Source organism: Acinonyx jubatus, chromosome B1, assembly GCF_027475565.1.
Source record: "Acinonyx jubatus isolate Ajub_Pintada_27869175 chromosome B1, VMU_Ajub_asm_v1.0, whole genome shotgun sequence".
NCBI classification, from domain to species: domain Eukaryota; kingdom Metazoa; phylum Chordata; class Mammalia; order Carnivora; family Felidae; genus Acinonyx; species Acinonyx jubatus.
In genome coordinates, this window is record NC_069382.1 from 15,539,016 (window position 1) to 15,564,467 (window position 25,452).

Here is a 25,452-nt window from a genome sequence, read left to right on the forward strand (position 1 = left end):
GTTTACGGGGTCCATCTCCAGTATCCTAAAGCAGGGCAAAAAAAGGTGCATTTGGAGCAGAGAGGCAATAAACTGATGACTGGCACGCTCCATAAGTGTGTTGCCACTGTGTAAGATGCTCTGTTGTTTTGACAAGTTTAGATAGTTTGGCTCCAAGGTAGAATATTTAAAAATTGGGCCATCTATGAATTTTGAGGACAGATGGTCACCACAATCCTAGAATTTTAGTTTGATGAGAATCTTTTATTTTGAAATATTTTAGGAAAGATTACGCCTTCTCTTGTTTTGTTATCTACTCTCTTTATATTTTAAACAGTGAATGTTAAAGAGTAGCTTCCAGTAGAAATGCTGTCTTGGTATTTCATTAAAGTTTTACTCCTTGCTCTGTTTATTCCTGGTAGTGTTTGACTACAGTTACAGAGATTACATTCTGTCCTGGTATGGAAATCTCAGCAGAGACGAGGGGCAGCTTTACCATCTGCTCTTGGAAGACTTTTGGGAGATTGCCAGGCAACTGCGCCACAGACTGAGCCACGTGGATGTGGTTAAAGTCGTCTGCAATGATGTTGTAAGAACTTTACTCGCTCATTTCTGTGACCTGAAAGCTGCAAATGCCAGGTAACTGTTTGAATATGAACAACCTCCCCCACTTTTTTTCCACATTAAAATATTTTTCTTTTGTAGAAAGGGGTCAAAGTCAATATAAAACTCTAGAATTTTCTGCCTTCTTGTTGGCACTTGGCTTGAAATGTACATATGTTGAGGGGTAATAATTATAGTGTGCTGATAGAGTAGTTTTTTTTTTTTTTTTATTAGGAGTACCTATACTGTGAAAAGTGTCTGTGAATTTACAATTTTTGGAAAAGTTTAGAATTCATGTTTCTTTTCGTGAGTCCTGTGTTAAGAGCTCTGTCTCATCATAGTATCCTGAAAATTGACTATTATTTATTGACTATTTATTATTACTACTACTTTTATTCTGAAATACCAACTTCCTTATTTTAGTTTAATTCCCTTTTTTTTTTTTTTTTTTTTAATTTACATCCAAGTTACTTAGCATATGGTGCAATAATGACTTCAGGAGTAGAATCCAGTGATTGATCCCCTAAATAAACACCCAGTGCTCATCCCAGCGAGTGTCCTCCTTAATGCCCCTTGCCCAGCCCTCTTTAGGAATCTCCTATGGTTTGTCCCCCTCCCTGTTTTTATATTATTTTTGCTTCCCTTTCCTTGTTCATCTGTTTTGTATCTTAAATTCCACATATGAGTGAAGTCCTATGATATTTGTCTTTCTCTAATTTCGCTTAGCATAATACCCTCTAGTTCTATTCATGTAGTTGCAAATGGCAAGATTTCACTCTTTTTGATTGCTAATATTCCGTTTTATATATATACCACATCTTTATTATCCATTCATCAGTTGATGGACATTTGCGTTCTTTCCATACATTAGCTATTGTAAATAGTGCTGCTATGAACATTGGAGTGCATGTGCCCCTTTGAAACAGCACTCTTGTATCCTTTGGATAAATACCTAGTAGTGCAATTGCTGGGTTGTAAGGTAGTTCTATTTTTAATGTTTTGAGGAACCTCCACACTGTTTTCCAGAGTGGCTGCACCAGTTTGCATTCCTACCAGCAATGCAAAAGGGTTCCTCTTTCTCCCCATCCTTGCCAATATCTATTGTTTCCTGAGTGGTTAATTTTAGCCATTCTGACCGGCATGAGGTGGTATCTCATTGTGGTTTTGATTTGTATTTCCCTGATGATGAGTGATGTTGAGCATGTTTTCATGTGTCTGTTGGCCATCTGGATGTCTTCTTTGGAAAAGTGTTCATGTTTTTTGCTCATTTCTTCACTGGATTGTTTTTTTGGGTGTTCGGTTTGGTAAGTTCTTTATAGATTTTGGATACTAACCCTTTATCGATATGTCCTTTGCAAATATCTTCTCCCATTCTGTCGGTTACCTTTTAGTTTTAATGTTTCCTTCACTGTGTAGAAGCTTTTTATCTTGATGAGATCCCAATAGTTCATTTTTGCTTTTGTTTCCCTTGTCTCTGGAGACATGTTGAGTAAGAAGTTGCTGTGGCCAAGGTCAAAGAAGTTATTGCCTGCTTTCTCCTCTAGGATTTTGATGGCTTCCTGTGTTACATTTAGGTCTTTCACCTATTTTGACTTTATTTTTGTGTATGTGTAAGAAAGTGGTCCAGGTTCATTCTTCTGCATGTCACTGTCCAGTTTTCCCAACACCATTCCCGGGTGCCCCTGAATGTCCCATTATTGAGTGAGTGCAAGAATGCTGAATTACAGCATTTCTAACTTGCACATAAAAGTCGTCTTATTTAAAGGAGTGGCCTTCTGCCTGTTTGGATATGGGCTCAGTAGGAGAGGCGCTCCTTACAGTTAATGCGGCCTATTCTCACTGATATTATTCTCTCTACTTTCAGGGAAGAGGGAGGGCATCTGACAGACACACAGGAGGATGAATAAGCACTGGCATCCTTTATTGGGCAGGTGGTAACTGCTGTTGTGTCCTAAGAAGCCCTGCTGTGTGAATTTACCAGCGAGCAGCTCTCTTTTGCCCTGTGCTGTTGCTCATTGGGGCCCAGCTGGTAAATGTCATTGTCCAGCAGCAGCTCTCTGTTCCCAGCTATATTGCCTCTTTCTAGGAATCATTTTCTTTCCCAAAGTCTACCTGGCACAGGTTTATGAGATCAACATTTACAGAGCCATCTCATGCCTATTACTTTCCAGCTTGCTGCCCTCGGTGTGTTGCAGTTTTTAAAAACCCGTGACCTGTAGTAGGAAATACATTTTCTTTTTCTTTTTTTTTTTTTTTTAATTTTTTTTTCAACGTTTTATTTTATTTTTGGGACCGAGAGAGACAGAGCATGAACGGGGGAGGGGCACAGGGAGAGGGAGACACAGAATCGGAAACAGGCTCCAGGCTCCGAGCCATCAGCCCAGAGCCTGACGCGGGGCTCGAACTCACGGACCGGGAGATCGTGACCTGGCTGAAGTCGGACGCTTAACCGACTGCGCCACCCAGGCGCCCCAGGAAATACATTTTCTAATGTGACCTAATTTCATAAAACAGTACCTTTGTTACCTGTGATAACTGATACCTTTTTGTTAACTTTCTTTTTTTTTTTTTTAAAATGGTGTTGGGGACGAACTAAATTTTATTTTATTCCTTGTGGCTCACAACCTAGGTTTGAAAAAATTATTGTAGAGCAGCGGTTCTTAGATTTTTTTGGTCTCAGGTCCCCTCTATACTCTTAAAAGTTACTGAAAACCTAAAAGCACTTTATGTGGGCCCTATCTCATGGGGAACTGGAGCCAGATTGTACTGGGTTTGCAAGAGCTGACTGTGCACGTCTCTTCCCTACTTTGAGATCAATGGCATCACCTTGTTAGCTTGTAATTGGCCATGGTGGGAGTATTTACACAGTGCAATGGGCCAGTACTACAAATCAGAGTGTTTTCCCCCTTGGGGAGCCACTTGTTAAACCTAATACCACCTCCCCTCTCGTTAGACTACCAATATTTACCGTATCAGATATTAAAAGTAAGAAATTTTTAAAGTGCATGAATACACAATACACTTCCCATTAGCCAGTAGAGTGATGTCGGCCCACATCAGGTAGCCTCTAGAAGCTCCCCGATGCCTCTGAGAACAGGAGTGAAAAAGACAAGTGACATTTTGTACTGCACATAGGGGTCCCCAGACCACCCTTGGCAAACTGCTGTTGGTAGAGAAAGCAGCTTCCAGTAAGGGCGTATGGGAACAAATAGGGAAAATGAGAGAATGAGGACTCTTGGCTTATATCCCTGGCGTCTCAAAAGCTTCAGCCTCTCCTTTTGAGTGTTTAGCAACCCCTTAGAGCTTCTGCTGGTTTGCTGTGGTATCTGTTGTATAAAGTGCTCCTTTGTTCTGCCTGGCAGATACTGTCCAAGACTTGTTTGAACTCCGCAGAAGCTCATTTTAAAATATTTACATTATGGTCCAGTAGAAGACAGTACTTTAAATCCATGGTTTATTCCAGTTGGAAGACTGATAGATTTAAGTTTGGGAGAAGAGCAAGTGGTTGGAGAAATTTAGTATTTTTATGATTATCTAATTTGAACATGAACACATATTTTTCATGGAGACATTTGCCAGCTTCTGAAATTACTGCTTTTGTGACTAATATATTATGTTTATATATATGTATGAATATGTATATATGTGTGTGTGTGTATATATATATATACATATATATATATATTCTACCCAATATATTTTGTGACTAATATATTTTGTGACTAAGATATTATGGGTAAAGCATTGCAATAATAGAAACAGAGAATTGATTCCATTTTAGAAACGCCTTCTCCCTGGGCTTCTAGTTTTCTTATACCAGATTTATTTTGCTGAGATCTGGGCTGTGCCCAGAAGCTCTAGTTGATGATTTTTATTAAAGAAAAAAAAAATCCACCCTATCCTAGTATTATAGATATTTGAAAAAGTGCCAGTAGGTTACGGGTGTTTTTCATGTAGATGATTGTGCCCTGGAAGTGAACCGCAGAGAACTCCTATCTGATTGTGCATTATCTTCTACAAATCACTCAGTGAGACTTGCAGACATTGTGTCCAGGTTTGATGGCTGTGTCTACACTTGCTTGCTCCAGGTAAACAGTGCCCTCGTCCTAGAAATCTCTGTTGGTGTGCAGATATCTGTTGGCTGTAAAATGATTTTGGCAGCCTGGGAAGCACCCAATTGAATTGGCCTCTGTCAGACAAGAGAATAATAAATTGCATTAATAAAAACAACACAATACACTGGTTGACTGTTAGGGAATTGTGTGGAGGCAGCTTTCCAGTCAGCTCATATTTATTTCCAGGCCGACATTCTGTTGTTTTGTAAACCCAGATCACATTTAATTCTTGCCTCTGCTGCTTCTTCCTTTGTCCCATCTGTCTGGTTCCAGCATGTTTCAGAAAAATCTAAAACTGATTTTTCGTATGCTGTTTAATCAATAGCATCTTTAATTTCATATTCTTCTTACAATGTCTTTGTGTTTTGTTTACTAGTCAAGCACAGGCATGCTGTCTAAGGGGGAAAATAATTTTTATTAATGTATTCTGTCTTTATCTCTGAAATCCCCCCCCCCCCTTTCATCTTTGCAGTCATTGATTATAGAGCAGTATAAAGAGTCTGGACTTGAGAGTCAGGCAGAATAAGGGAGTTATTTCTACTATTTATTCCCTCTGGCTTTAGACTATTCACGTAACCACTCAGATCCTCAGTATTCTCATCTGTGAAATGGTGATGATGGTATCTGCTTCTTGGTGTAGGTGGGAAGGTTAAGTAATGTACATAGGAAACTTATAAAAAGCTAATGTTTGCTCACTCAAGGAATGAGAACCCACATGTAAGTAGTAGCAATTGCAGTAAACAAATGATTGATCCGCACCGGCACAGGAGGATGCTGCCTGGATGAAGAAGGCTCATGGTCACCTCCTGACCCAGAAGTAGCCAGGTGCTTCGAGACTTTTTCTTGGGTTCTCAAGCAGTACCTGATGTCCACTGACTAGAGGGCATGGTGGGAATATCCTGCTTAGAGTGAACAGAGGGATTCCAGGGAAGCATTTGCCTCTCCTTTTTCTATAGATCGAGCTTGTTTGACTAGCTGTCTGGCCTATGGCTCACTCAGAAAGTTTTCCGTAACTCAGTTTTAGGAGGGAGATGAATTTGTAGAAGTCTGAGGACCAGGCTCTTTTTTATGATCTACCTTCCATTGGAACAGAGAGGGAATTGTATATACTTCGAGAGGGATTTTGGTATTATAGTAAGAAGCCTCTCTTGTTAGTTTTTTTTGGGGGGCCAGCTTTTCCCAATAATCATTAACCAAATACATACTTTAAAGTAAAGTTTTACCCTTAAATGTGCTTGACATGACAAAACTAGCATCTAGATCTTACTATATTAAAATAACATTAGCTGGCAGCATAGAGTTTAAAATAATTGAGGATGCCATTTTAATTATATTATTTTTATTTTTTAAGGTAAACTCTACTGCCAATGGCTCAAACTCATGACCCCAAAATCAAGACTCCCATGTTCTACCAACTGAGCCAGCCAGGCACCCTTAAAGATACCATTTTTAAAAGTAAACATCTATCAGTACATATGCAAAGGCTTATTCTTAAAATCTGTTTATTTTGTTGGCTTTGCATATTTGTATTGAACCTCTTGCTTGTTGTAGAAGACAAAGAGGAAATCTTTCTTTTTTAGAGTACTTACTCTGGAAACTAGTCTCCATTCTCTAGTGGAAAAAGAAAGCGCAGTGAACTCCCAGGAGGTCTAGTGGTAAAGGCGCCAATATGCATGTGTTTCATTTCCTATGTAGTACCCAGTGCCCAGTATGATTGCTCCCCCTCTGTAGTGTCCCCCACCCCACCCCCAGGATTGACCACTAGTTACTGTAAGAAGTCCCTAAATTTTATGTCTTATCTGGTATTAGATATTAGAAAATTAGCTTCCCAGTCTTTCTTGGTCACTGCTGCTATCAAGATACTATGGGAAAAGGAGGCATAGAAAGTTCTACTTTCTACTCCTCTTCACTCAGATCCTCCAAATTAACAGTGCTAGGGTAAAAATAGGTCAGTACCCATAGGGAAGCCTTTGACCACGGTGGCAAGACTGTTTAGAAAATACTTGGGATGAGTGCCTGGGTGGCTCAGTCAGTTGAGTGTCTGACTGTTGATTGTGGCTCAGGTCATGATCCCAGGGTTGTGGGATCAAGCCCTGTGTTGGGCTCTGTGCTGAGTGTGGAGCCTGCTTAAGATTCTCAGTCTCTCTCTCTCTCTCTCTCTCTCTCTCTCTTCCTCTCTCACTCTGTTCCAACGCCTCCCTCCCTGCCTCCCTCTCAAGTAAAATTAAAGAAAATACTTGGGAACCTCACAGAAGGCAATTTGCCACCAATTATGTAGCATCAAGTCATGGACCCTTTCCTCAGCAGGAAAACCCACAGAACTTTTTTTTTTTTTTACATTTATTTATTTATTTTTGAGAGACAGAGACAGAGCACAAGTGGGGGAGGTGTAGAGAGAGAATGAGACAGAATCTGAAGCAGGCTCCAGGCTCTGAGCTGTCAGCACAGAGCCCGACGCGGGGCTCGAACCCACAAACCAAGAGATCATGACCTGAGCCAAAGCTGGATGCTCAACCGACTGAGCCACCCAGGCGCCCCAAAACCCACAGAACTTTTATCTCATGATTACCTAGTCAGGAAGGCTGCCCGCTGGCTAGTGGCCCTAGTTTATGCTTTCTTAGTTTTCTTTTTTTTCTTTTTGTTGTTTTCTTTTTGTTTTTTTTTAATGACGCTGTAGGATCACATTTAAGAAGACATCTAGGAGACTTAAAAATAATCCAGTTAAAGAAATACTCCTACTTTCCTGGATTGTTGCTATGATTTGGGAGTCGTGTATAATTGTTGATGCTTCTTAAGGTTTTAAATCCCAACAGCCCATGTGTTTGCATTGTGATTGGGAAAATTATTGGCTATTGATATTTCTGAGGAGTGGACACATTATTAAAACAGATATATTCTCCATTTGAGATATTTGATATTTAATGAGACATAATCAAATTGTTTCCAGAGATTTCTTTCCTTCCTCTTCCCTCTCTTTGTTAATTTTTTTTAGACATGAAGAACAACCAAGGCCTTTTGTGCTGCATGTGTCCCTGAGGAACTCGTATGATGAAGTGAGGTTCCTACAAATGTGTTCTCGGGTTCTGGTGTTTTGTCTCCTCCCCTCAAAGGATGTCCAGTCTCTCAGCTTACGTATAATGCTTGCAGAAATTCTCACAACAAAAGGTACTTTTATAAATAATTAATATCACTAATGGGATGATCATGTAAACAAATGCACTACATACTAATGTGATAACCCTTTGTATACACGTATGCAGACCTTGTATATTGTGGGACAATATGCAAACTAAAATATTTTCAAATTTTCAAAGCTTAAGTGCCACTCAAAGAGGGCATTTTTTGGCCATCCGTGATAATCAAGTCTTTTATGTAACATGTTGCCAAATGCATAGTCCATTCTGTTGTTTATTTTGATACAGGATAATCTGTCCTTATGCCCTTCACAGGGAAACATCCATTTGGGATAGCTTTTGAGTTATCCAAGTCAGTCATACATACAGCAATGAAAGAATATCTATACTCCAGAGTGTGTTTACTTAAAACACTTTTAAGATAGAAGATTCATTGATAATGCCTATATATGATTTTGTGAACTTACAATGAATAAAAAAAGGAAGGGTACCACAATATAATGAGTTACTACAGAAAGTAAATTGAGGGAGATGCTTGGCCAGAATAAGAAAAGTGGAAGAAAATGCGACCTAAGAGAAATTTCTCTTATCTCAAAATCTCAAATAGCACTGCCTTTGATATGCATTGATGGAGTATCTCATTTATGATCTGTGGCTGTTAGTGGATCCCAACCACAGAGAAAAGGGAACTTTTTAACTGCAAGTTGGTAGGATGGATTGGGGGGTAGTATCATTGGCTTTTTAACGGCCTCTTCCCGGAGGTCTGCTTTCACCAGCTGGGAGCACGTTCACTTTTCTCTTTTGGCAGAAGCACATAATGAGCCTTATAAAAGAAATAAAAGAAAAAAAGATCTGCGTACTTAATGTTGAGATCTCTGTTAGGAACTTGGGTTCCAAATGACTTTCTTTCATTTTTCCTTTAAAGTTAACCCTTTTGTTAAGACAACCACTTGCTTGTAGCCTTAGCTGGTAGCATATCCAAGGGGAAGGGCGGCTGTCTGTACACGCACACGTGTTTTTGAATATCTGAGTCGTTCATATGTTCCCCACTTGGGTAGTTTAAAAACGTTTCCTGACTGTTGTTTCAGTTCTGTAAAGGAAAAACAATTCCTCCAAAGGACAGTGCCGTTTTCAGTGGTGCTTTCTTCTCCTTCCTGCAGTCTTGAAGCCGGCAGTGGAGTTACTTAGTAATCCAGATTACATCAACCAGATGCTGCTTGCCCAGCTGGAGCACAGAGAACAGATGAATGAACATCACAAGAGAGCCTACACCTATGCTCCTTCTTATGAAGAGTTCATCAAGCTTATTAACGGCAACTCTGATGTTGAATTCTTGAAGCAACTAAGGTATTTGGCCTTTAATTATAGCCAAGTTATAATAGCTACTAATTATCATCCTCTGCTGTGTTAGGTTAAAAAAAAAAATGTGGTTGTCAGGGAGGCAGAAATAAAGGAAGCCCGTAAATCTCACGATTCAGTGACCACTAAATTTATCCAGCTTCTCCTTTAGCAGAGGAAGTTTTTTGTTTTTGTTTTTTAAAGTATCATGTTTTTCAAGTAATTAGGTTATAATAGATTGAAAGCTGTTTCTTTGTAGGAGGACCTGCTTAGCTGGATAAGCAGATGCTTACCTTAGAGAAGCATTGGGAGGAGATGATGTGTTTTTAAAATTACATAGTGGAACATTGTGTTGATTTTCATTTTTCTTAGAAAAAGCAGGCCCAGGTTTGGGAATCAAGGGTTCTTGACTAATTGTTTTGAAAAAATACGATTCAAATATACCCCAGGAGTCTCTTTTATAAGGGAGTTCAGTCTTCCTTACCATATTTGAGATACCTTAGGGGTGACTGTGTTTTTGTGTATTTATTTTTTATTTCTTTGGTATGTGCATATACAGTATGATTATATCGTAGTGTATAGTTTGTGGATTTTCTAGGCTTCTGTAGTTCCTCCTCTATTTTAGTGTCCCCAAACAGTAATACATGGGGAAGAAAGGCAACTCTGATATGTCAGTTTTGCTTCTGGTAAGTAATTTCCTTTTTGATCATTGTGACTCTTGAGCTGATAGAGACCCCAAGGCCCTATATCCCAGATTTGTTTCCTGAGGTTTACAGGTTATGCCCACTCAAAGGTCATCCTTTCCATGGCTTTCTTTGACTCCTTTTAAAGTGTCATTCCATAGAATGTGAAAGAGCACACAGTGACAGGACATCCCTGTTGCCTCCTCTTCCCCTTAAAATTGCCAACCCACAAGTGTGCGTGCGCGTGCACACACTCCCCCCTCAAGTGCTGGAGATGCCATTCAAGCCTGTACTCCAGTATTCCTCTGTCTGGTGCTCTTACACCTATTGTTCAGATGTACTGCCTGTGGTGTGACAAAGGTATCATGATGACTAACATCTGTGAAATGGGAGTTTTTTCTTAGGACATTGTTTGTGAGCAGATGGTACTTCATGTTGCTAAATTGTGGAGGTATGGCATTCCTAAGTACTTTTTCCCTGTCAAGCAGTCTTTCCACAATATAGTCAGATGTGGACCATTTGGTAACTCCCAAGGGAGTTTAAGATAACAATCTAGAACCAATGGTGGCAGGTACTTACCTGAATCAGTATTCGTTCTACTTCTAGACTTATGAATGAGTGTTCCGTTTTGTGTACCAAACAAAAAAGTCCCAGCACTGCACACATGTTCACCTAGATAGCCATGTAACAAAAAGGTACCAAAAGACTTTTTAAAATCAGAAGTAATTATTTTGGACGGTCAACCATTGGTACTCTAGCCCAGTTCTGTATTATAAGATGAATGGATCTTGATTAAAATTAATAGTCTACCATTTTCAAAATGTACTAATCAAAGACTCAGAACTATTTGAAATGCCATAGATATCGTAATGTTGGCAGTTCATTATCTAGTAGGTAAAGAAGTAACTCAGCAAAAATTGACCTTTAAAAAAATAAAAGCCCCAGGATGATGAGACAGCTTGCTTTTGCCACAGTAGGAGCATTTTGGACTGCCTTCACCTGAGCGGCTAAAGATTACACTAGAAATCCTGATTTGACATTTTCCCTTTATAATGATGAAACAAAAATGGCATGAGCGCTTCACTCTTTCCGTAAGACCACTTTCTCCTGATGTCATCAATAGGGCAGTACTAAAGGCTAACGCACTGGTTGTGTTGAGAGGCAGGCCCTCTGTTGATCACTGAGAGGCTTGAGGGGCAGTAGAAATGCTGAACTGAACAGTGTTTTTATTTTTTGCTTAAACCTTGAGATGCAGTTTACAACCCATTAAATTCACCATTTTAAAGTGTGTGATTCAGTGGTTTTTAGTGTATTCAGACTGTGCAACCATTACCTCCAATTCCAGAATGTTTTCATCGTTCTAAAAAGAAACCCTGTACCCATTAGCAGTCACTGCCCGTTGCTCCTGCCCCCAGCCCTTGGCAGCCCCCAATTTACTTTCTGCCTCTGTGGACATTTCATATAAATGGAATCATGCAACATGTGGCCTCTTGTGCGTGGCTTCTTCTGTTCAGCATGGTATTTTCAAGGGTCATCCATGTTGTGGTATGTATATCAATACTTCATTTCTTTCGTTGGCTGAATAATATTCCATTGTGTGAATATACCACATTTTGTTTATTCGTCCGTCAGTTGATGGACCGTTTGGGCTGTTTGCATTTTAAAGAATGCCTTTTTGAGGTACCGTTGAGCATCTGCAGAAGCAGTATCAGTGACTTGATAGAGTAAAATAAAATGTTGTGGATTCTTAACCTCTTCCTACCTCCATCTCTCCCCACTGTATACCTGCCCCCAGCAAGGGGTGATAGAGTACAAGACACCAGGAAGGGGTCTCCTTCTGTGCATTACTCCAATCCCATATATATTCCTCTGCTCTTTTGTGCCCTCCGCAGCAGTCCACTTCACTGCTGGGGTCTGTTGCCCACAAAGTTCAGAGTCCATTGGGAGGACCCTTGGAGGTACTTTGGTGATTAGATAATCAAATTCTTAAAGTGCCCATTCTATTAGAAACAAAAAGAATACATTTTCAGATTGAGTTATGTTTATGTAATGACTGAGCACAACTGGAATGACCTGTTTTTCTGCCCTCTGTCTCTTGGTAAACTCAGTTCCTCATGAACATCTTGGGAAATACGTTGATGGCTTACTTTGGAAGGGCTGCAAAATTCTTAGAGTAGACAGCAAAAATTGTGGGATCATGGTAATCCTCAAGCATAGGTAGCCTCCTCAACAAGCTTGGCCCCTGAAGAACCTGGGGGAAGAAATACTGTGAAGGCATTTTTCTCAATGAAAGATATGCACATCCAGAGTTACTTTCTTTCTTGTAAAAATTTTTTTTAACATTTATTTATTTTTGAGAGACAAAGTGAGACAGTGCATAATGGGGGAGGGGCAGAGAGAGAAGGGGGACACAGAATCTGAAGCAGGCTCCAGGCTCTGAGCTGTCAGCACACAGCCCAACCGGGGGCTGGGGCAGGGAGTGGGGGGGGGGGGGGCGCTCAAACTCATGAACTGCAAGATCATGACCTGAGTCGAAGTCGGACGCTTAACCTGAGCCACCCAGGTACCCCCAGAGTTACTTTCTGAATACTCTTATAAATGCTGAATTAACCCTCAGTTTATTCTCACTATTTATTTATTTATTTATTTATTTATTTATTTATTTATTTATTAAGTTTGTTTATTTTTGAGACAGAGAGAGACAGAGCATGAACGGGGGAGGGTCAGAGAGAGAGAGGGAGACACAGAATCTGAAACAGGTTCCACTGTGCTGAGCGGTCAGCACAGAGCCTGACACGGGGCTCGAACTCACGGACCACAAGATCATGACCTGAGCCCAAGTCGGACACTTAACTGACTGAGCCACCCAGGTGCCCGTATTCTCACTTTTTAAGAGAGGGGTTTATGGGGGGGTGGGAGGGAGGGGAAAGTGGGTGATGGGCATTGAGGAAGGCACCTGTTGGGATGAGCGCTGGGTGTTGTATGGAAACCAACTTGACAATAAATTTCATATTAAAAAAATGAAATAAAATTCATAATACTAGACTGGAAAAAAAAATAAATGTATACTCGAAGTTAAAAAAAATACTGAATTATCCTGAGGCATCCTGCCCTGACCTATGACTATGAGACAGTTCCTTGGACTTTGCTGTAAGAGAAAATGCCTGGCAGTTCTGTTTGATATGGCACTGGTATATCTTTTATCCAGGGGGCAGTATCCCCATTCACTGTATCTGAAGGTAACCTAAAGGCTACCCTGTATTCTCTGCTTCTTGCACAGACTGCACTAGAGAGGCGACCAGGAACAACTCTGCAGTGGCAGAGGTTGATCTTTTTGTTCAAAACAGGTGATGTTGCACAAATAACCTGGCTACTTGGCTGCTTATTCATCTGATAGAAAAATTGCGCTCTATTCAGGGCTCAGGTCTGCTTACTGTTATTGAGAGTCAACACTGCTTTTTATCGGACTCCTGTCTAAAGCCAGCATCGATGAAGCTTATCAGCTGCCTGACACTAATGGAGCTGCTTTTTTCAATCATAGTCTGAACTATTCTGTTGTTTTTCTTGTACCATTAGAGTCCTCTGCTGCCTGACTTTATTAGCATTTTAGGTTACTGTCTTCACATTGGTCTCAGTAAGATTTTGAGATAGGCTGCCTAAGGCAGGGAACATATCTTATTTAGACTCAGCAGTTGATGAAGTCATCCGCTTTTATTTCATACATATTTGGGAGATAGATGCATATTTTCTAAAGGAAGCAAAGTCATTAAACTCTGTTGGGTTGAAATGCATCAAAAACAACCAAACCAAAAAAACTTTGATGGTGATATTTGTAGTTCCGTGGTAGTTTGTTTTTTTCTGAGTCAGCATGAGCTGCTTTTACAGCAAGATGATAGAGCTAGAAATGCTCCCTTCAAGAACACTAAACCAGGTGTTTTTGACCTTGACTATATATTAGAATCACCCAGGCGTTAAAAAAAAATTACAGCTGGATATGCCCCTGTCCTTTGTTGCTATTTCCTTTTTCTTCTTTTCTGGCATCCGAGATGTTGAAGTGAGGATGTGGTGGCTGGACTGGCACAACATTTTAAATTTTCCGGTGTCTTCTAGTAGAAGCAGTGATCCACTCGGCTAACAAAACAGGAGCCAGGAATTGGAATGTCATGTTGATGGAGGATTTTCAAGGACAACTGACCAGATTTCCCACTGCCCGTCTGGGTGGTGGGATGGTTTTTGGTCTAGTACTCTATGTTGTACAGTTGTGGCAAGGCAGGAGAGTGCTACATCCCATGCATACATTGGACAAATACTGCTTTCCTGGACTGGACATTTGCCAGAGTTCAAGAGATGCCAAGCACATGCTCAAGAAAGGGAAAACTTCTTTGTTTTGAAGCTGCCATTTATTGAATATCTCGTATGCATTAAATACAGGGTCAGCTTCTTACCATCTGACCATTGTAACAACCATGTGAATTAAGTACCACTACTCATCATATAGTTGCAGGACGTAAAGTGACTTGCCTTGGATCACTTAACTAATAAGTAACAGCTGGGATTTGAACTCAGGTCTGTCTGACTTAAAATCCCACATGTAAAGCTGAGTAGCCTACTAGCCAGGTGGGCAAAAGACAGCAGTGACACTCGGCCCCAGCCTTGTGGGATTTCCCACAAGTGTGGAGATAATTCTTTTCTGTCTAGGAGCCTTTTCAGGCACTAGTTAGTCCTTGCGCAGAGAACAGTCCCATCAGAAGTACCATCATTTGTTAGTGAGATGGTGATAGACTGCCAGAGAAACAGGAGTAATGAAGAAAATCAGAGCAGCCTGTGACCGCTGTAATTTCATTTGCTGCCAGGCCAGTCTTCATTCGATTTTTCAGTTCTGGATTTATTTCTGACCATTTATTTAAGGAGCAACATGGCGAATCTAAAAATAGTAGGGAAGAAATTCTAATAATGAAAGGTTTAAAATTAAAAAGGATAAGTATTATTTAACGTGGAGAAATGAAGGAAACCTTTTATTGAGTGTGGACCGAGATTGATGTGTTTTCTGTTTTACTAGGATAAAGAATAGGTGATGAGCATAATAGATTAATTTTAGAGATCATAACGAACAGTGGAGTGGGTTACTGAGGGAGTTTGCTAAATAGTTTTTCTTCAAATATTAAGGGGATAGATTTTCATCTCTGAATTAGTTTAGGTGCATTTGCACGTGAAGATAATACACTAAAAATATTAAAATTCTTAAAATCACATGCTTCTGAGTAGAAGAATTTAAATTGTTTGAATACTGTTTTGAACAGTGATTCTGAAGATTTATTGTGATTCTTGAGCAGTAAAATTGGATTATGTTACAGAGGAACATGGAAAAAGAAATCAAGCATACCTTCAAACTGCTACACCGTGTCAGAAATCAGTTAAGCAAATATAAACTGCGAAGCAAAGGTTAGTGTGCGTGGACAAGGAGATGAGAAATCACGAAGTGTAAAACAAAGAGGAACTTGGCAGATTTTTATGAAAAGAATAAATGAATATAAATTTAGTTTTAAAAAATGCATTAAAACCCAAGGCTGCTGATGGAAAACGTTCAAAAAGATCTCTCAGTTTTATAAAAAGTAAAAGTACACTGACTGCAGAATATGATTCCTTCCGTTGGTGTCTGAGAAATAGCAGAGGGCAGGGAGGTGGGAGTTAAACATATCGGAAAATAAAATATCTTCATTTGGGAGGGAAGATTGACAGCAATGGAAAATTTGATACAAGAAAGGGAAATTTTGGTACGAGGAAGTTTCTGATCTCTCTGAAATTAAAGAATTCATGATGCGCTTATAATTGGGGCAACACTGGCACTGTGGGTAAGGTGTATCTGCTTTATGAATGACAGCGAGGACCATGAGTTAGTTTATGTGAAGCATTTAGCCCAGGATCTGCATATTTCTAATTGTTAGGTGCTACTGTTGTTGTTGTTACAGTCATTAGACCAAGGATTGCAAATAGATTTAATTTCATCATGAACACTGATCAATTACTTGTGGCCCACTAGAATGCAGTGTTTTATTTGGGGGTTTGAGGGTGCCTAATAAATAGCAATGTTCCTGTCTCCATCATGAGGTCTGAACCACTCTAGGTCCAAGGAATAAGCCAAATGAAGGCCAAAAATGTGCTCTTATTACTGATAGATGATGGAGAGTGTAGTTTATATATGCAAGTAGTGATTCTCCAAAACTGAGTCTCAAAATCAGACATTCTTTCCCACCTGGCTTTGTCCCTGATTCTCCCTCCTTCCCCCTCTTTCTGGCAGGTGCCGAGTCTACTTGCTGGCTGCCGTTGGAGGCAGAGAACACCTGCTCTTAAGAGGAAGGAGAACAGAAGGGCTGTGCTTCCCGTGGCCAGTTCCTCCTCCTCTGTGGTCAGATTAAAGACCTCTTCCCTCTCTAGGGCATAGAAGAAGGGGTGAGGGAGAGGTGGAGGGAGGCCAGGGATGGAGCCTCTTCTACTAAGAACGAAACATCAAGAGGTGATGGTGGGGTGAATGAGTAGTGCTCTTTTCTTTAAAATAAACAAAAGTTGTGGCACTCGGTCCCTACTCAACAGAAAAGAAATTTATGATTCCCAAGGTACGTTGAAGCAATGGTAGCAAAGAGTGTAGAAGTGGTGTGCTGGTAATTGTTAATAACTGGCTTTTGCCGGGAGGGGTAAGAAACCCTGACAGGGAGCATTTGCTGGTTTCTGTGATGTGAATCACTAAGCGTGACGTCCTCAGGAAGAGATTTGCAGTCGCACGCCATTTTATACATAGTGTCTCCACCATGCTCATACAATCCATGTAAATAACCTTGAACACAGATTATAGAAAAATGAAATTGTTAGGAAATGATGAGTTTTAAGTACTTTTACCTTTTTAAAAAGTGTAAATTAGGGGCTCCTGGCTGGCTCAGTCAGAAGAGCACATGACTCTTGATCTTGGGGTCATGATTTTGAGCCCCACATTGGGTGTAGAGATTGCTTGAATAAATAAGTACACTTTCAAAAAAAAATAAAAAGTATAATTTAATTGCCAGTTTGTATAATTTTAATCATGGTGGACTTTAATTCCTGAAAAGTTAACAGGCAGCTCTCGTGAGCCAACACGAGCCTCGTGAGCTGTCTCCAGCACAGCACTGGGTGGAGGTCACACAAGTTCTGTCTCTGATGACCCTGCAGTAGACAGACTCACAGTTCTTCTAGAGGAAGATGAGGTTAACAACACAAGAAGTCAACCTACAGCGACCAGTCCAGCAACTGAAGTGGACTGTACCCACAAACATGGGCTCGAGTCAGACAGGCCTGGGTCTCACAGACCTGGTCTGCACCTGGCTTTTCTGCTTATAGGCTGCATGGCCCTGAGGAGTCCTGTACACTCTGAGCCTCAGTTTTAACTGTGAAATGGAGGAAATAGTTCCTATTTACTAAGACTGTTGTGATAATTGAATGAGATAATGTACATAATGCCTCAGCACAGTTCTCAGGACATGCTAGGCTCCCAATAAGACCTAAAGATACAGTGATCAGGAGAAGGCAACAGAATTCTCCGATGGTCACTTCAATAGGGTTAATGCATCAGACGAGGCAACACAGTGTCTTATTTCAGAAAAACGTAAAGTGTATAAGTCAGTAAGTCATTTTCAATACAGAACATAAAATTAGGCAACTTAAGGGGCGCCCGGGTGGCTCAGTCATTTGAGTGTCTGCCTCTTGGTTTTGGCTCAGGTCATGATCTCACAGTGTTGTCGGTTCGAGCCCTATATGGGGCTCTACGCAGACAGTGCAGAGCCTACTTGGGATTCTCTCTCTCCCTTTCTCTCTCTCTGTCCCCCCACACCCCACTCATGCTGTCTCCGTTTCTCTCAAAATAAATAAAAACTTAAAAAAACAACTAGACAACTTAGGATGATATTCAGTAAACATTCTGAATGAAAATGCTTTAGAAACTGAGAATGGACTGCAGTGGTGGTATACGTGGGTCTATAACTACTTTATGGTGACATTAATAGCTAATATAAAGATACGAGGAACACTAGTAAAAACCAGATACAGGTAGCAGAGAGAAAAATTTTGGCTTTCTTCAGGTTAACTGAAAGACACCAGCTGGTCAGTGGTGACATAGCTTTGCTTGCTTTTTGTAACATGTAATTTCCATAGACTTCGGGGAACTAGGAAATGAATGTATGGTAACCTGTTATTTTAGGACTATTTATACGAGAAGAAGAAAATAGAAGTCACATTGCAAACAGATGACAACTGTTAATAACTTGGCATAGAGATTTCCAGGTTTTTGTCTGTACACATAACATGAATCGTGGATGTGTGTTTATGTAAGTTTAGGATACCTCAGGCTGCTGTGGTCCAGAAGTTTCTAACTGGTGTGACGCATGTATAGGCATGTGAAGATAAAGGTGTCCTCAGCCCTCCAGGTGTCTGGGTGGGGCCTGGGATGGCTGATTGCCTCGGTGTTCTGTTCAAATCCTATCATTTGCCACGTGTGTCAAAATGGAAGAAGGTTAGGAAGCATGCCTAGTCTTTCCGTGTAATCCGCTGCCTTCTACACACTAGTAAAGTGGAAAGCAGGTTTAAAAGCCCCATTAGTGGAAAGCGCCTCTTACTCCTCTGAGTCCTGACTGAAAACATGTCCCCTGCTTGTGCTCCAGTCCCTGGCATGCCCTGCTCTATACCGTTAAACACACCTAGTGAAAAGAGCTCAGAACCTTGTTATCCTCAGTAGCACTAAGACATAAAAATGAAATTGAGATATTTTTCTTTGTTCGCGATATTGGTGAAGATTAAAAATTTGACACCTGGTGTTGGCAGGGATGTAGAAGAGCAAACAACTTCATGTCCTGCTGGTAGGAGTATGAATTCTTGCCTCTCTGTAGCACAGTTTTACAATATGAAAAGCAGGTCGCAAAATGTGCATTCTTTTTGATAGTTATTATTCATCATAAGAATTTATCTTCAGGAAATAATCACGAACGTGTGAAAAGATTTCTCTAAGAATGTCTCTTGTAATTTTATTTAAAATAGAGAAAACCTTGAAGAAACTAAAATGCTTGACAATTAGTGTCGGGTTAAAAAAACGTGGACACATCCGTACGATGGGTTGCCACATGACAATGGTGTCGTATCAGAGTATTTAATAGGTTTGGAAGATAGTATGAATTGATAAAATGAAAAGGCTCTAAGGCTTTTTATAGCATAAATCTAGTCTTATAAAACAAAAAAAATGTTTGAATAGAAGTCTATAAGTACATGCCAGATGTTAATTGTGATTGATGTTGAATGTCGTGCTTTGTGTATTTTCTCATTTTCTTCAATGAATACAGGTTACTTTGGAGAAAGTAAAAATGGGCTCAGACTGAGGAAGTAAAATCTGCCCAGCCATTTATCACGTTGGAATAACAGATACTAAAGCCAGCTACAGAGTTCACAGGGAGCAATATTTTTTTCCAAGTATACACAGTGGCTGTAAAATGTCATGATGATAACCTTCTCTGAATGACTCCCGCTTTCTGACTCACTGAGAAACTTGGCTCTGTCAAGTCTCAGACGTCACCATTTGAAATTATATATGTAAGAGTGACACTTCCTATTCTTGCCTGGAGGGTTTCAGTCACTTTGACACAGAGAAGCACCCTCATTTGTAACTCAGCTTTACAGCTGCAGATAAGGGTTTACTAGACTAACCATTCCATGTTTATCATAACTTTGTAGTCTCCAGGGAAAAGGGGCCTTGGGTCTATGTGAAGGTGATGATTTATGTCATTCTGCTTTGAACCTGTCACCACGCTGCTTCATTTCCATTTCATAGACACTCCACGCTTCCCCCAGAATCCCAGAGAACCCGTCTTTTCCTCTGTTTGGGGAGATATCCCATGGTTCTTCTTGCTTATTGAAATGAGTCAGTAAGCCTGATTTTGTTGGGCTTCAGTGACCCTTGGTGGCCTTAAGTTGATGAGGCTGAGACACATAATCATGAAAAAAGTAAGGCTACTCAAAAAATTTTTTATACGTATTTTACAAACATTCACATACCTCATCTCCTTAAATACTGTGTGTCTAAAGAGTCAACCAGTGGCAGTAGGGGTTAATATTTATTGAACTCTCACTCTGGGTCAGGCACTATCCCAAATATTTTAAAGGTGTTATCTCATTTAATCTTCATCAATCTTCTTTTCTATGAGGAAAAATACTGTTATTTTTCTTTCTACAAATGAGGACTTTTGAGAGAAAGCGTAAGTAATTTCTTCAGGGTGACGCGGTAAGTGTCGGAAGCAGGATTTGAACCCAGGCCACCTAGTGCTGGAGCTTGTGTGCTTAACTACTCTGATACACCAAGCTGGGAAACAGCTTCAGCGCAGCTGCTGAAATCACCATGCCTTTATTTCTTCTCAAATGCTTTAACTGAAGTCCTTCTCAATGAAAACATTATTCCTAACCTAGGACAGAGTAGCCTGTGGCAACTTGAAAAACTGCCTGGCAGTGAGAAAGAATGAAATAGGGCCTTTTGTAGCGACATGGATGGAACTGGAGAGTGTTATGTTAAGTGAAATAAGTCATACAGAGAAAGACAGATACCATATGTTTTCACTCTTATGTGGATCCTGAGAAACTTAACAGAGGTCCATGGGGGAGGGGAAGGGGAAAAAAAGTTAGAGAGGGAGGGAGCCAAACCATAAGAGACTCTTAAAAACAGAATAAACTGTGGGTTGATGGGGGGTGGGAGGGAGGGGGAGGGTGGGTGATGGACATTGAGGAGGGCACCTGTTGGGATGAGCACTGGATGTTGTATGGAAACCGATTTGACAATAAATTTCATATTAAAAAAAAAAGAAAAAGATTATTTTTGGGCGCCTGAGTGGCTCAGTCAGTTAAGCATCTGACTTCAGCTCCAGGCCATAATCTCGCGGTTTGTGAGTTCAAGTCCCGCATCGGGTGAGCGTGAACCCTGTTTCAGGTGAGCCCTGCTTCTCTCTCTCTCTCTCTCTCTCTCTCTCTCTCTCTCTCTCTCTCTCTCTGCTCCTTACTCACTTGCACCCTCTCTCTCTCTCAAAAAAAAACCCCAAAAACATTATTTTCAGGTTTTAGTTTTTTTTAAAAAACATTTTTATGTATATGGTATTCTAATCTATAATGTGTCATTGCTAATTTTAGTATAAAACCTATTTTAAACCATTTACCATATTGTACACCCAAGACTAGGATTTGTTCAGCCTTTGACTCTCATGTGAGTGCCCAAGACAGCTCTAAGATAATGTGGGTTTTTTTTTTCTTTTTTTCTTTTTTTGGACAGAACACAGTGGGGGAGAGAGACAGAGGGAGAGAAAGAGGGAATCTTAAGCAGGCTCCATGCTCAGCGCAGAGCCTGACATGAGGCTCGATCCCACAACCCTGGGATCATGACCTGAGCTGAAATCAAGAATTGGACACTCAACTGACTGAGCCACATAGGCGCCCCAACTTTTAAAAAATCTGTGTAAGGTATGTGTAACGAAATTACAGGAGGAGGCTGATACTTGGGGCTGTGTGTGTAAATAACTTAGAAACCAATTCTAATAGAATCCCAAAGCTGTTGTGAGCAATTGACAGTAAAAGGCAATAAATGTATATATTACTAAGGTGGTTATTTTGAGGACGAATTTTGTAGCATTTCAGGTCAGTTTGAGACGGTGGGAAGAATTGAAGAATAAAAACCTGTTCTGAGTCTTCACTACTGTAGCTAAGTGTTCAAAATTAAAGAGAGGTGGCATGTTTGGGTGGTTCAGTTGTCCAAGCTTCCGCCTCCTGATTTTGGCTCAGGTCATGATCTCACGGTGATGAGATAGAGCCTCATGTCAGGTTCTGCGCTGACAGTGTGGAGTCTGCTTGTGATTCTCTCTCTCTCTCTCTCTCTCTCTCTCTCTCTCTCTCTTTCTCTCTCTCCCCCTGTGCCTCTCCCCCCACCCACCACCCCCCCCCCCCATAAAAACTAAAGAGAAGTGAGGTCATAACTTGGGCAGGGGATAGCTGTCGTCATGTGACTTTTTCCTTGTCTTTGGGACAAGAGATACTGGAAGTAAGATCTTGCCATAGTTGGGAAAGAGCCAAATCTTATTAGTGGCTTGCTCTTAATATTGGCATTCACAGTATTGTTTTGGAAAAACACATATTATAGCTCTGCATTTCTGATCAAGAGAATGTTCACAAATATCGGTCCTCCAGATTCTTGAACTAAACTTGGCACCAACAAGGCCGTGTGCTCCTCTGGATGAAGAAAGCCGAGTGAATGCTAACTATCTCTGAAGAGCTGGCTTCCAGACTAGGAAGCCTGTGCCATGAGGGATAGCCAGCATTTGGATATACATTGACCCTTGAAAAACAGAGGGTCGGGATGCCAACCCCCCGTGCAGTCAAAAATCTGCATATAACTTTGGGCTCCCCCCAAATTGAATGACTAATATGCTGTTGACTCTGGCAGCCTTACTGGTAGCATGTACACTCAATCAACACGTATGTTGTATGTTCTGAGTATCACATATTGTATTCTTACAATAAGCTAGAGAAAAAATGTTAAGATGATATAAGGAAATGTGGGGCACCTCGGTGGCTCAGTTGGTTGTGTCCAACTTCAACTCAGATCATGATTTCATGGTTTGTGAGTTCGAGCCCCACATTGGGCTCTCCGCTGTCCGCGCAGAGCCTGCTTCGGATCTTCTGTCCTCTGTCTCTGCTTGTTCTCTCTCTCTCTCTCTCTCTTTCAAAATAAATAAACAAGCAAAAAAGAAAATATAAGGAAAAGAAAATACATTTGTAGTACTGTACTATTTTGAGAAAACCCTGCCTATAAGCAGACCCACATACTTAAAATGTTGCTCAAAGGTCAACTGTATATAGTGTGTGATTTTGTTGAGAATGAAAGTCACTCATTTCCCACTTCATCTTTTGGTATCAAGTGAGGGTGAATTTTACAAATTCAGTAATCATCTTCATTTTTTAAAAATGTCTTTATTTTTGAGAGACAGACTGAGCACGAGGAGGGCGGGGGCAGAGAGAGAGAGGGAACACAGAGCTGGACACGGGGCTCGAACTCTTGAACCATGAGATTATGACCTGAGCTGAAGTTGGGAGGCTTAACTGACTGAGCCACCCAGGCGCCCCTCAGTAATCCATCTTCAAATGCCTGTTATGTGTGTATATAAAGATGAAGTGGTTCTGCCTCCTTGGATTTATTCCCCTGCCATCAAGGTGTTAGTAGTCCGGCATAGGAGACCCATGTGGATACAAATCGCTAAATGTGAAGCAAGGTATTAAGACCGGAAGTGGAGTGCAAAGTGCTAAAGAGTGCGTAGGAGGCTTATGCCGTAGAGGATAGGAATTGGAGAGCTTCAGAGAGGAATGCTATGAACTGACTGTTTTGGAACAAAGAGGATTTCAGCAGATAACGGAGAGAGGTGGTGTGCAAGAGGGAGAAGAAACAGAGCAAAGGCTGGGAGTCAGGAAAGAGCCGAATATGTTAGGGTATTATATGTGGTCTGGTTTGGCAGGAAAACGGTATCCACGAGGGATATAGAAGGCAGTGAGGCTGCAAAGATGACCTGGCATTGACCATGCTTTTATCCTTGGAAAGGACTGAGATGAATAAACATGAACCCACACTGAATTTTAGGGTAGCAGGAAATGGTTCAGAACATGAGCTTTGGAATCAGGCAGCACCCCAGGTTATAATTTTGGCTCTAGTACATAAAAACAATGAGACCTTGAATAGATTTCTTAATCCACCTGAACAAATTCTTCCTCTCTAATGTGGGGATAATTACAATACCTATTAGGAGGATTAAATGAGATAAAATATCTAAACAGGTACCTGGTACCTGATGAGAGGAATCTATAAATGTTAGCTGGTATTACATAATTTTATGGATTCATTTAAGAAATTTAACTCTTCACTCAAATAGCATGTATTTCTTCAGTACCATTGATGACTCATTTGTTCCAGAGCATGAATCACAAGAATATCAAGAGAACAGATTGTTCAGAATATTATTTGTACCTGTTTAGTTTTACAGATGTTAACGCATATTAATTTAGCTTCTTGTCTTAGTTTGGGCTGCTGTAACAAAAATACCACAGGCTGGGTGGCTTAAACAACAGACATTTCTCATAGCTCTGGAGGCTGGGAAGTCCAAGATCGAGGGGCCGGATATTGGGTGTCTGGTGAGGGCCGACTTCCTGATTTATAGAGGGCCTTCTTCTCATTGTAACCTCACAAAATGGAAAGAGCTCTCTGGGGTCTGTTTTAATTATAGGCACACATCTCCTTTATGAGAGCACCACTCACAAGGGCTAATCACCTTCCAAAAGTCCCCGCCTCCAAATACCATCACGTTGGGGGGGATTAGGCTACAACGTATGGATTTTGGAGGAACAAAACATTTAGTCCGTAGTATTCATTAATATTTACTGAGTGCCTGTCCTGTGTTTAGTGCCAAGCTAGGTCATATTGGGGAATACAAGACACAATCCCTGTCTTCAAGAGGCTCATGATTTATTTAGTTGGGGAGAAAAAAGGTAGCATATCTTTCTTATAGACAAAGCTGCAATTTTATTTTAGGCTCAGGTGTGTTATTTCTCAGAGAAGTGTTAGGCCCTGAAAGGACTAGACATACCATTTCTTAAGTTCATAGCACTCTGTAGAAATGTGACTCTTTAAAATAGCAATATAAAATAGTAGGTAAATAGGAACTATGATAGAGCAGAAGTAATCTAGTATTTCAGAGAAGAGAAATATTAATGTGAACTAGAAGGAAGTAGCATTGTATGTAAGATCTAGTTAAGTGGACAAGTAAGGAGATTGTTTCTAGAAGGAAACAGCATGAGCAAAAGCCTGGAAAGTCAGTGTGGTTCTGGTTGAATGGCTAAAGTTAGCAACTCAGGAAACAACAGTTGTTGGTGAGGATGCAGAGAAAGGAGAAGCCTCTTACACTGTTGGTTGGAATGCAAACTGGTGCAGCCACTCTCAGAAACAGTATGGAGGTTCCTCAAACAGTTAAAAATAGGACTACCCTATGATCTGGCAGTTGCACTAATAGTTATTTCCCCAAAGGATACAAAAATGCAGATTTGAAGGGGTACATGCACCCCGATGTTTCTAGCGGCATTATCAACAATAGCCAAATTACGGAAAGAGCCCAAATGTCCACTGACTGATGGATAAAGAAGATGTGTCAAATACATACAATGGAATATTACTCAGCCATCAAAAAGAATGAAATCTTGCCATTTTCAATGACATGTGTGGAGCTAGAGACTATTAGGCTAAGTGAAATAAGTCAGAGAAAGACAAACACCATATAATTTCACTTATGTGTGGAATTTAAGAAACAAATGAACATAGGGGTTAAAAAGAGAGGCAAACCAAGAAATAGACTCTTACCTATAGAAAACAAACGGATGGTTATTGGAGGAGAGGTGGGGGGTGGTGGTGGGATAGGCCATGGGGATTAAGGAGGGCACCTGTGATGAGCACTGAGTATTGCATGTAAATGATGATGCCCTAAATTCTACACCTGAAACTAATATTACACTCCGTGT

General features: G+C 40.6%; 1 protein-coding gene across 6 annotated transcripts in view; it reads left to right on the forward strand.

The window, feature by feature from the left end:
- Positions 1 to 25,452, forward strand: part of SNX25 (sorting nexin 25) — a 129,573-nt gene that overhangs the window by 39,208 nt on the left and 64,913 nt on the right. For 4 of the 6 annotated variants that reach the window (XM_053216309.1, XM_053216308.1, XM_027077118.2 and 1 more), the window contains exons 3-5: positions 402 to 618; positions 7,690 to 7,862; positions 8,992 to 9,178. In XM_053216309.1, coding sequence (XP_053072284.1) covers positions 402 to 618; positions 7,690 to 7,862; positions 8,992 to 9,178 — 577 coding nt within the window. Of the gene's footprint in view, positions 1 to 401; positions 619 to 7,689; positions 7,863 to 8,991; positions 9,179 to 16,150; positions 16,259 to 22,055; positions 22,152 to 25,452 lie in introns of all 6 variants that reach the window. The other 2 variants (XM_053216310.1, XM_053216311.1) reach the window with 2 other exon arrangements.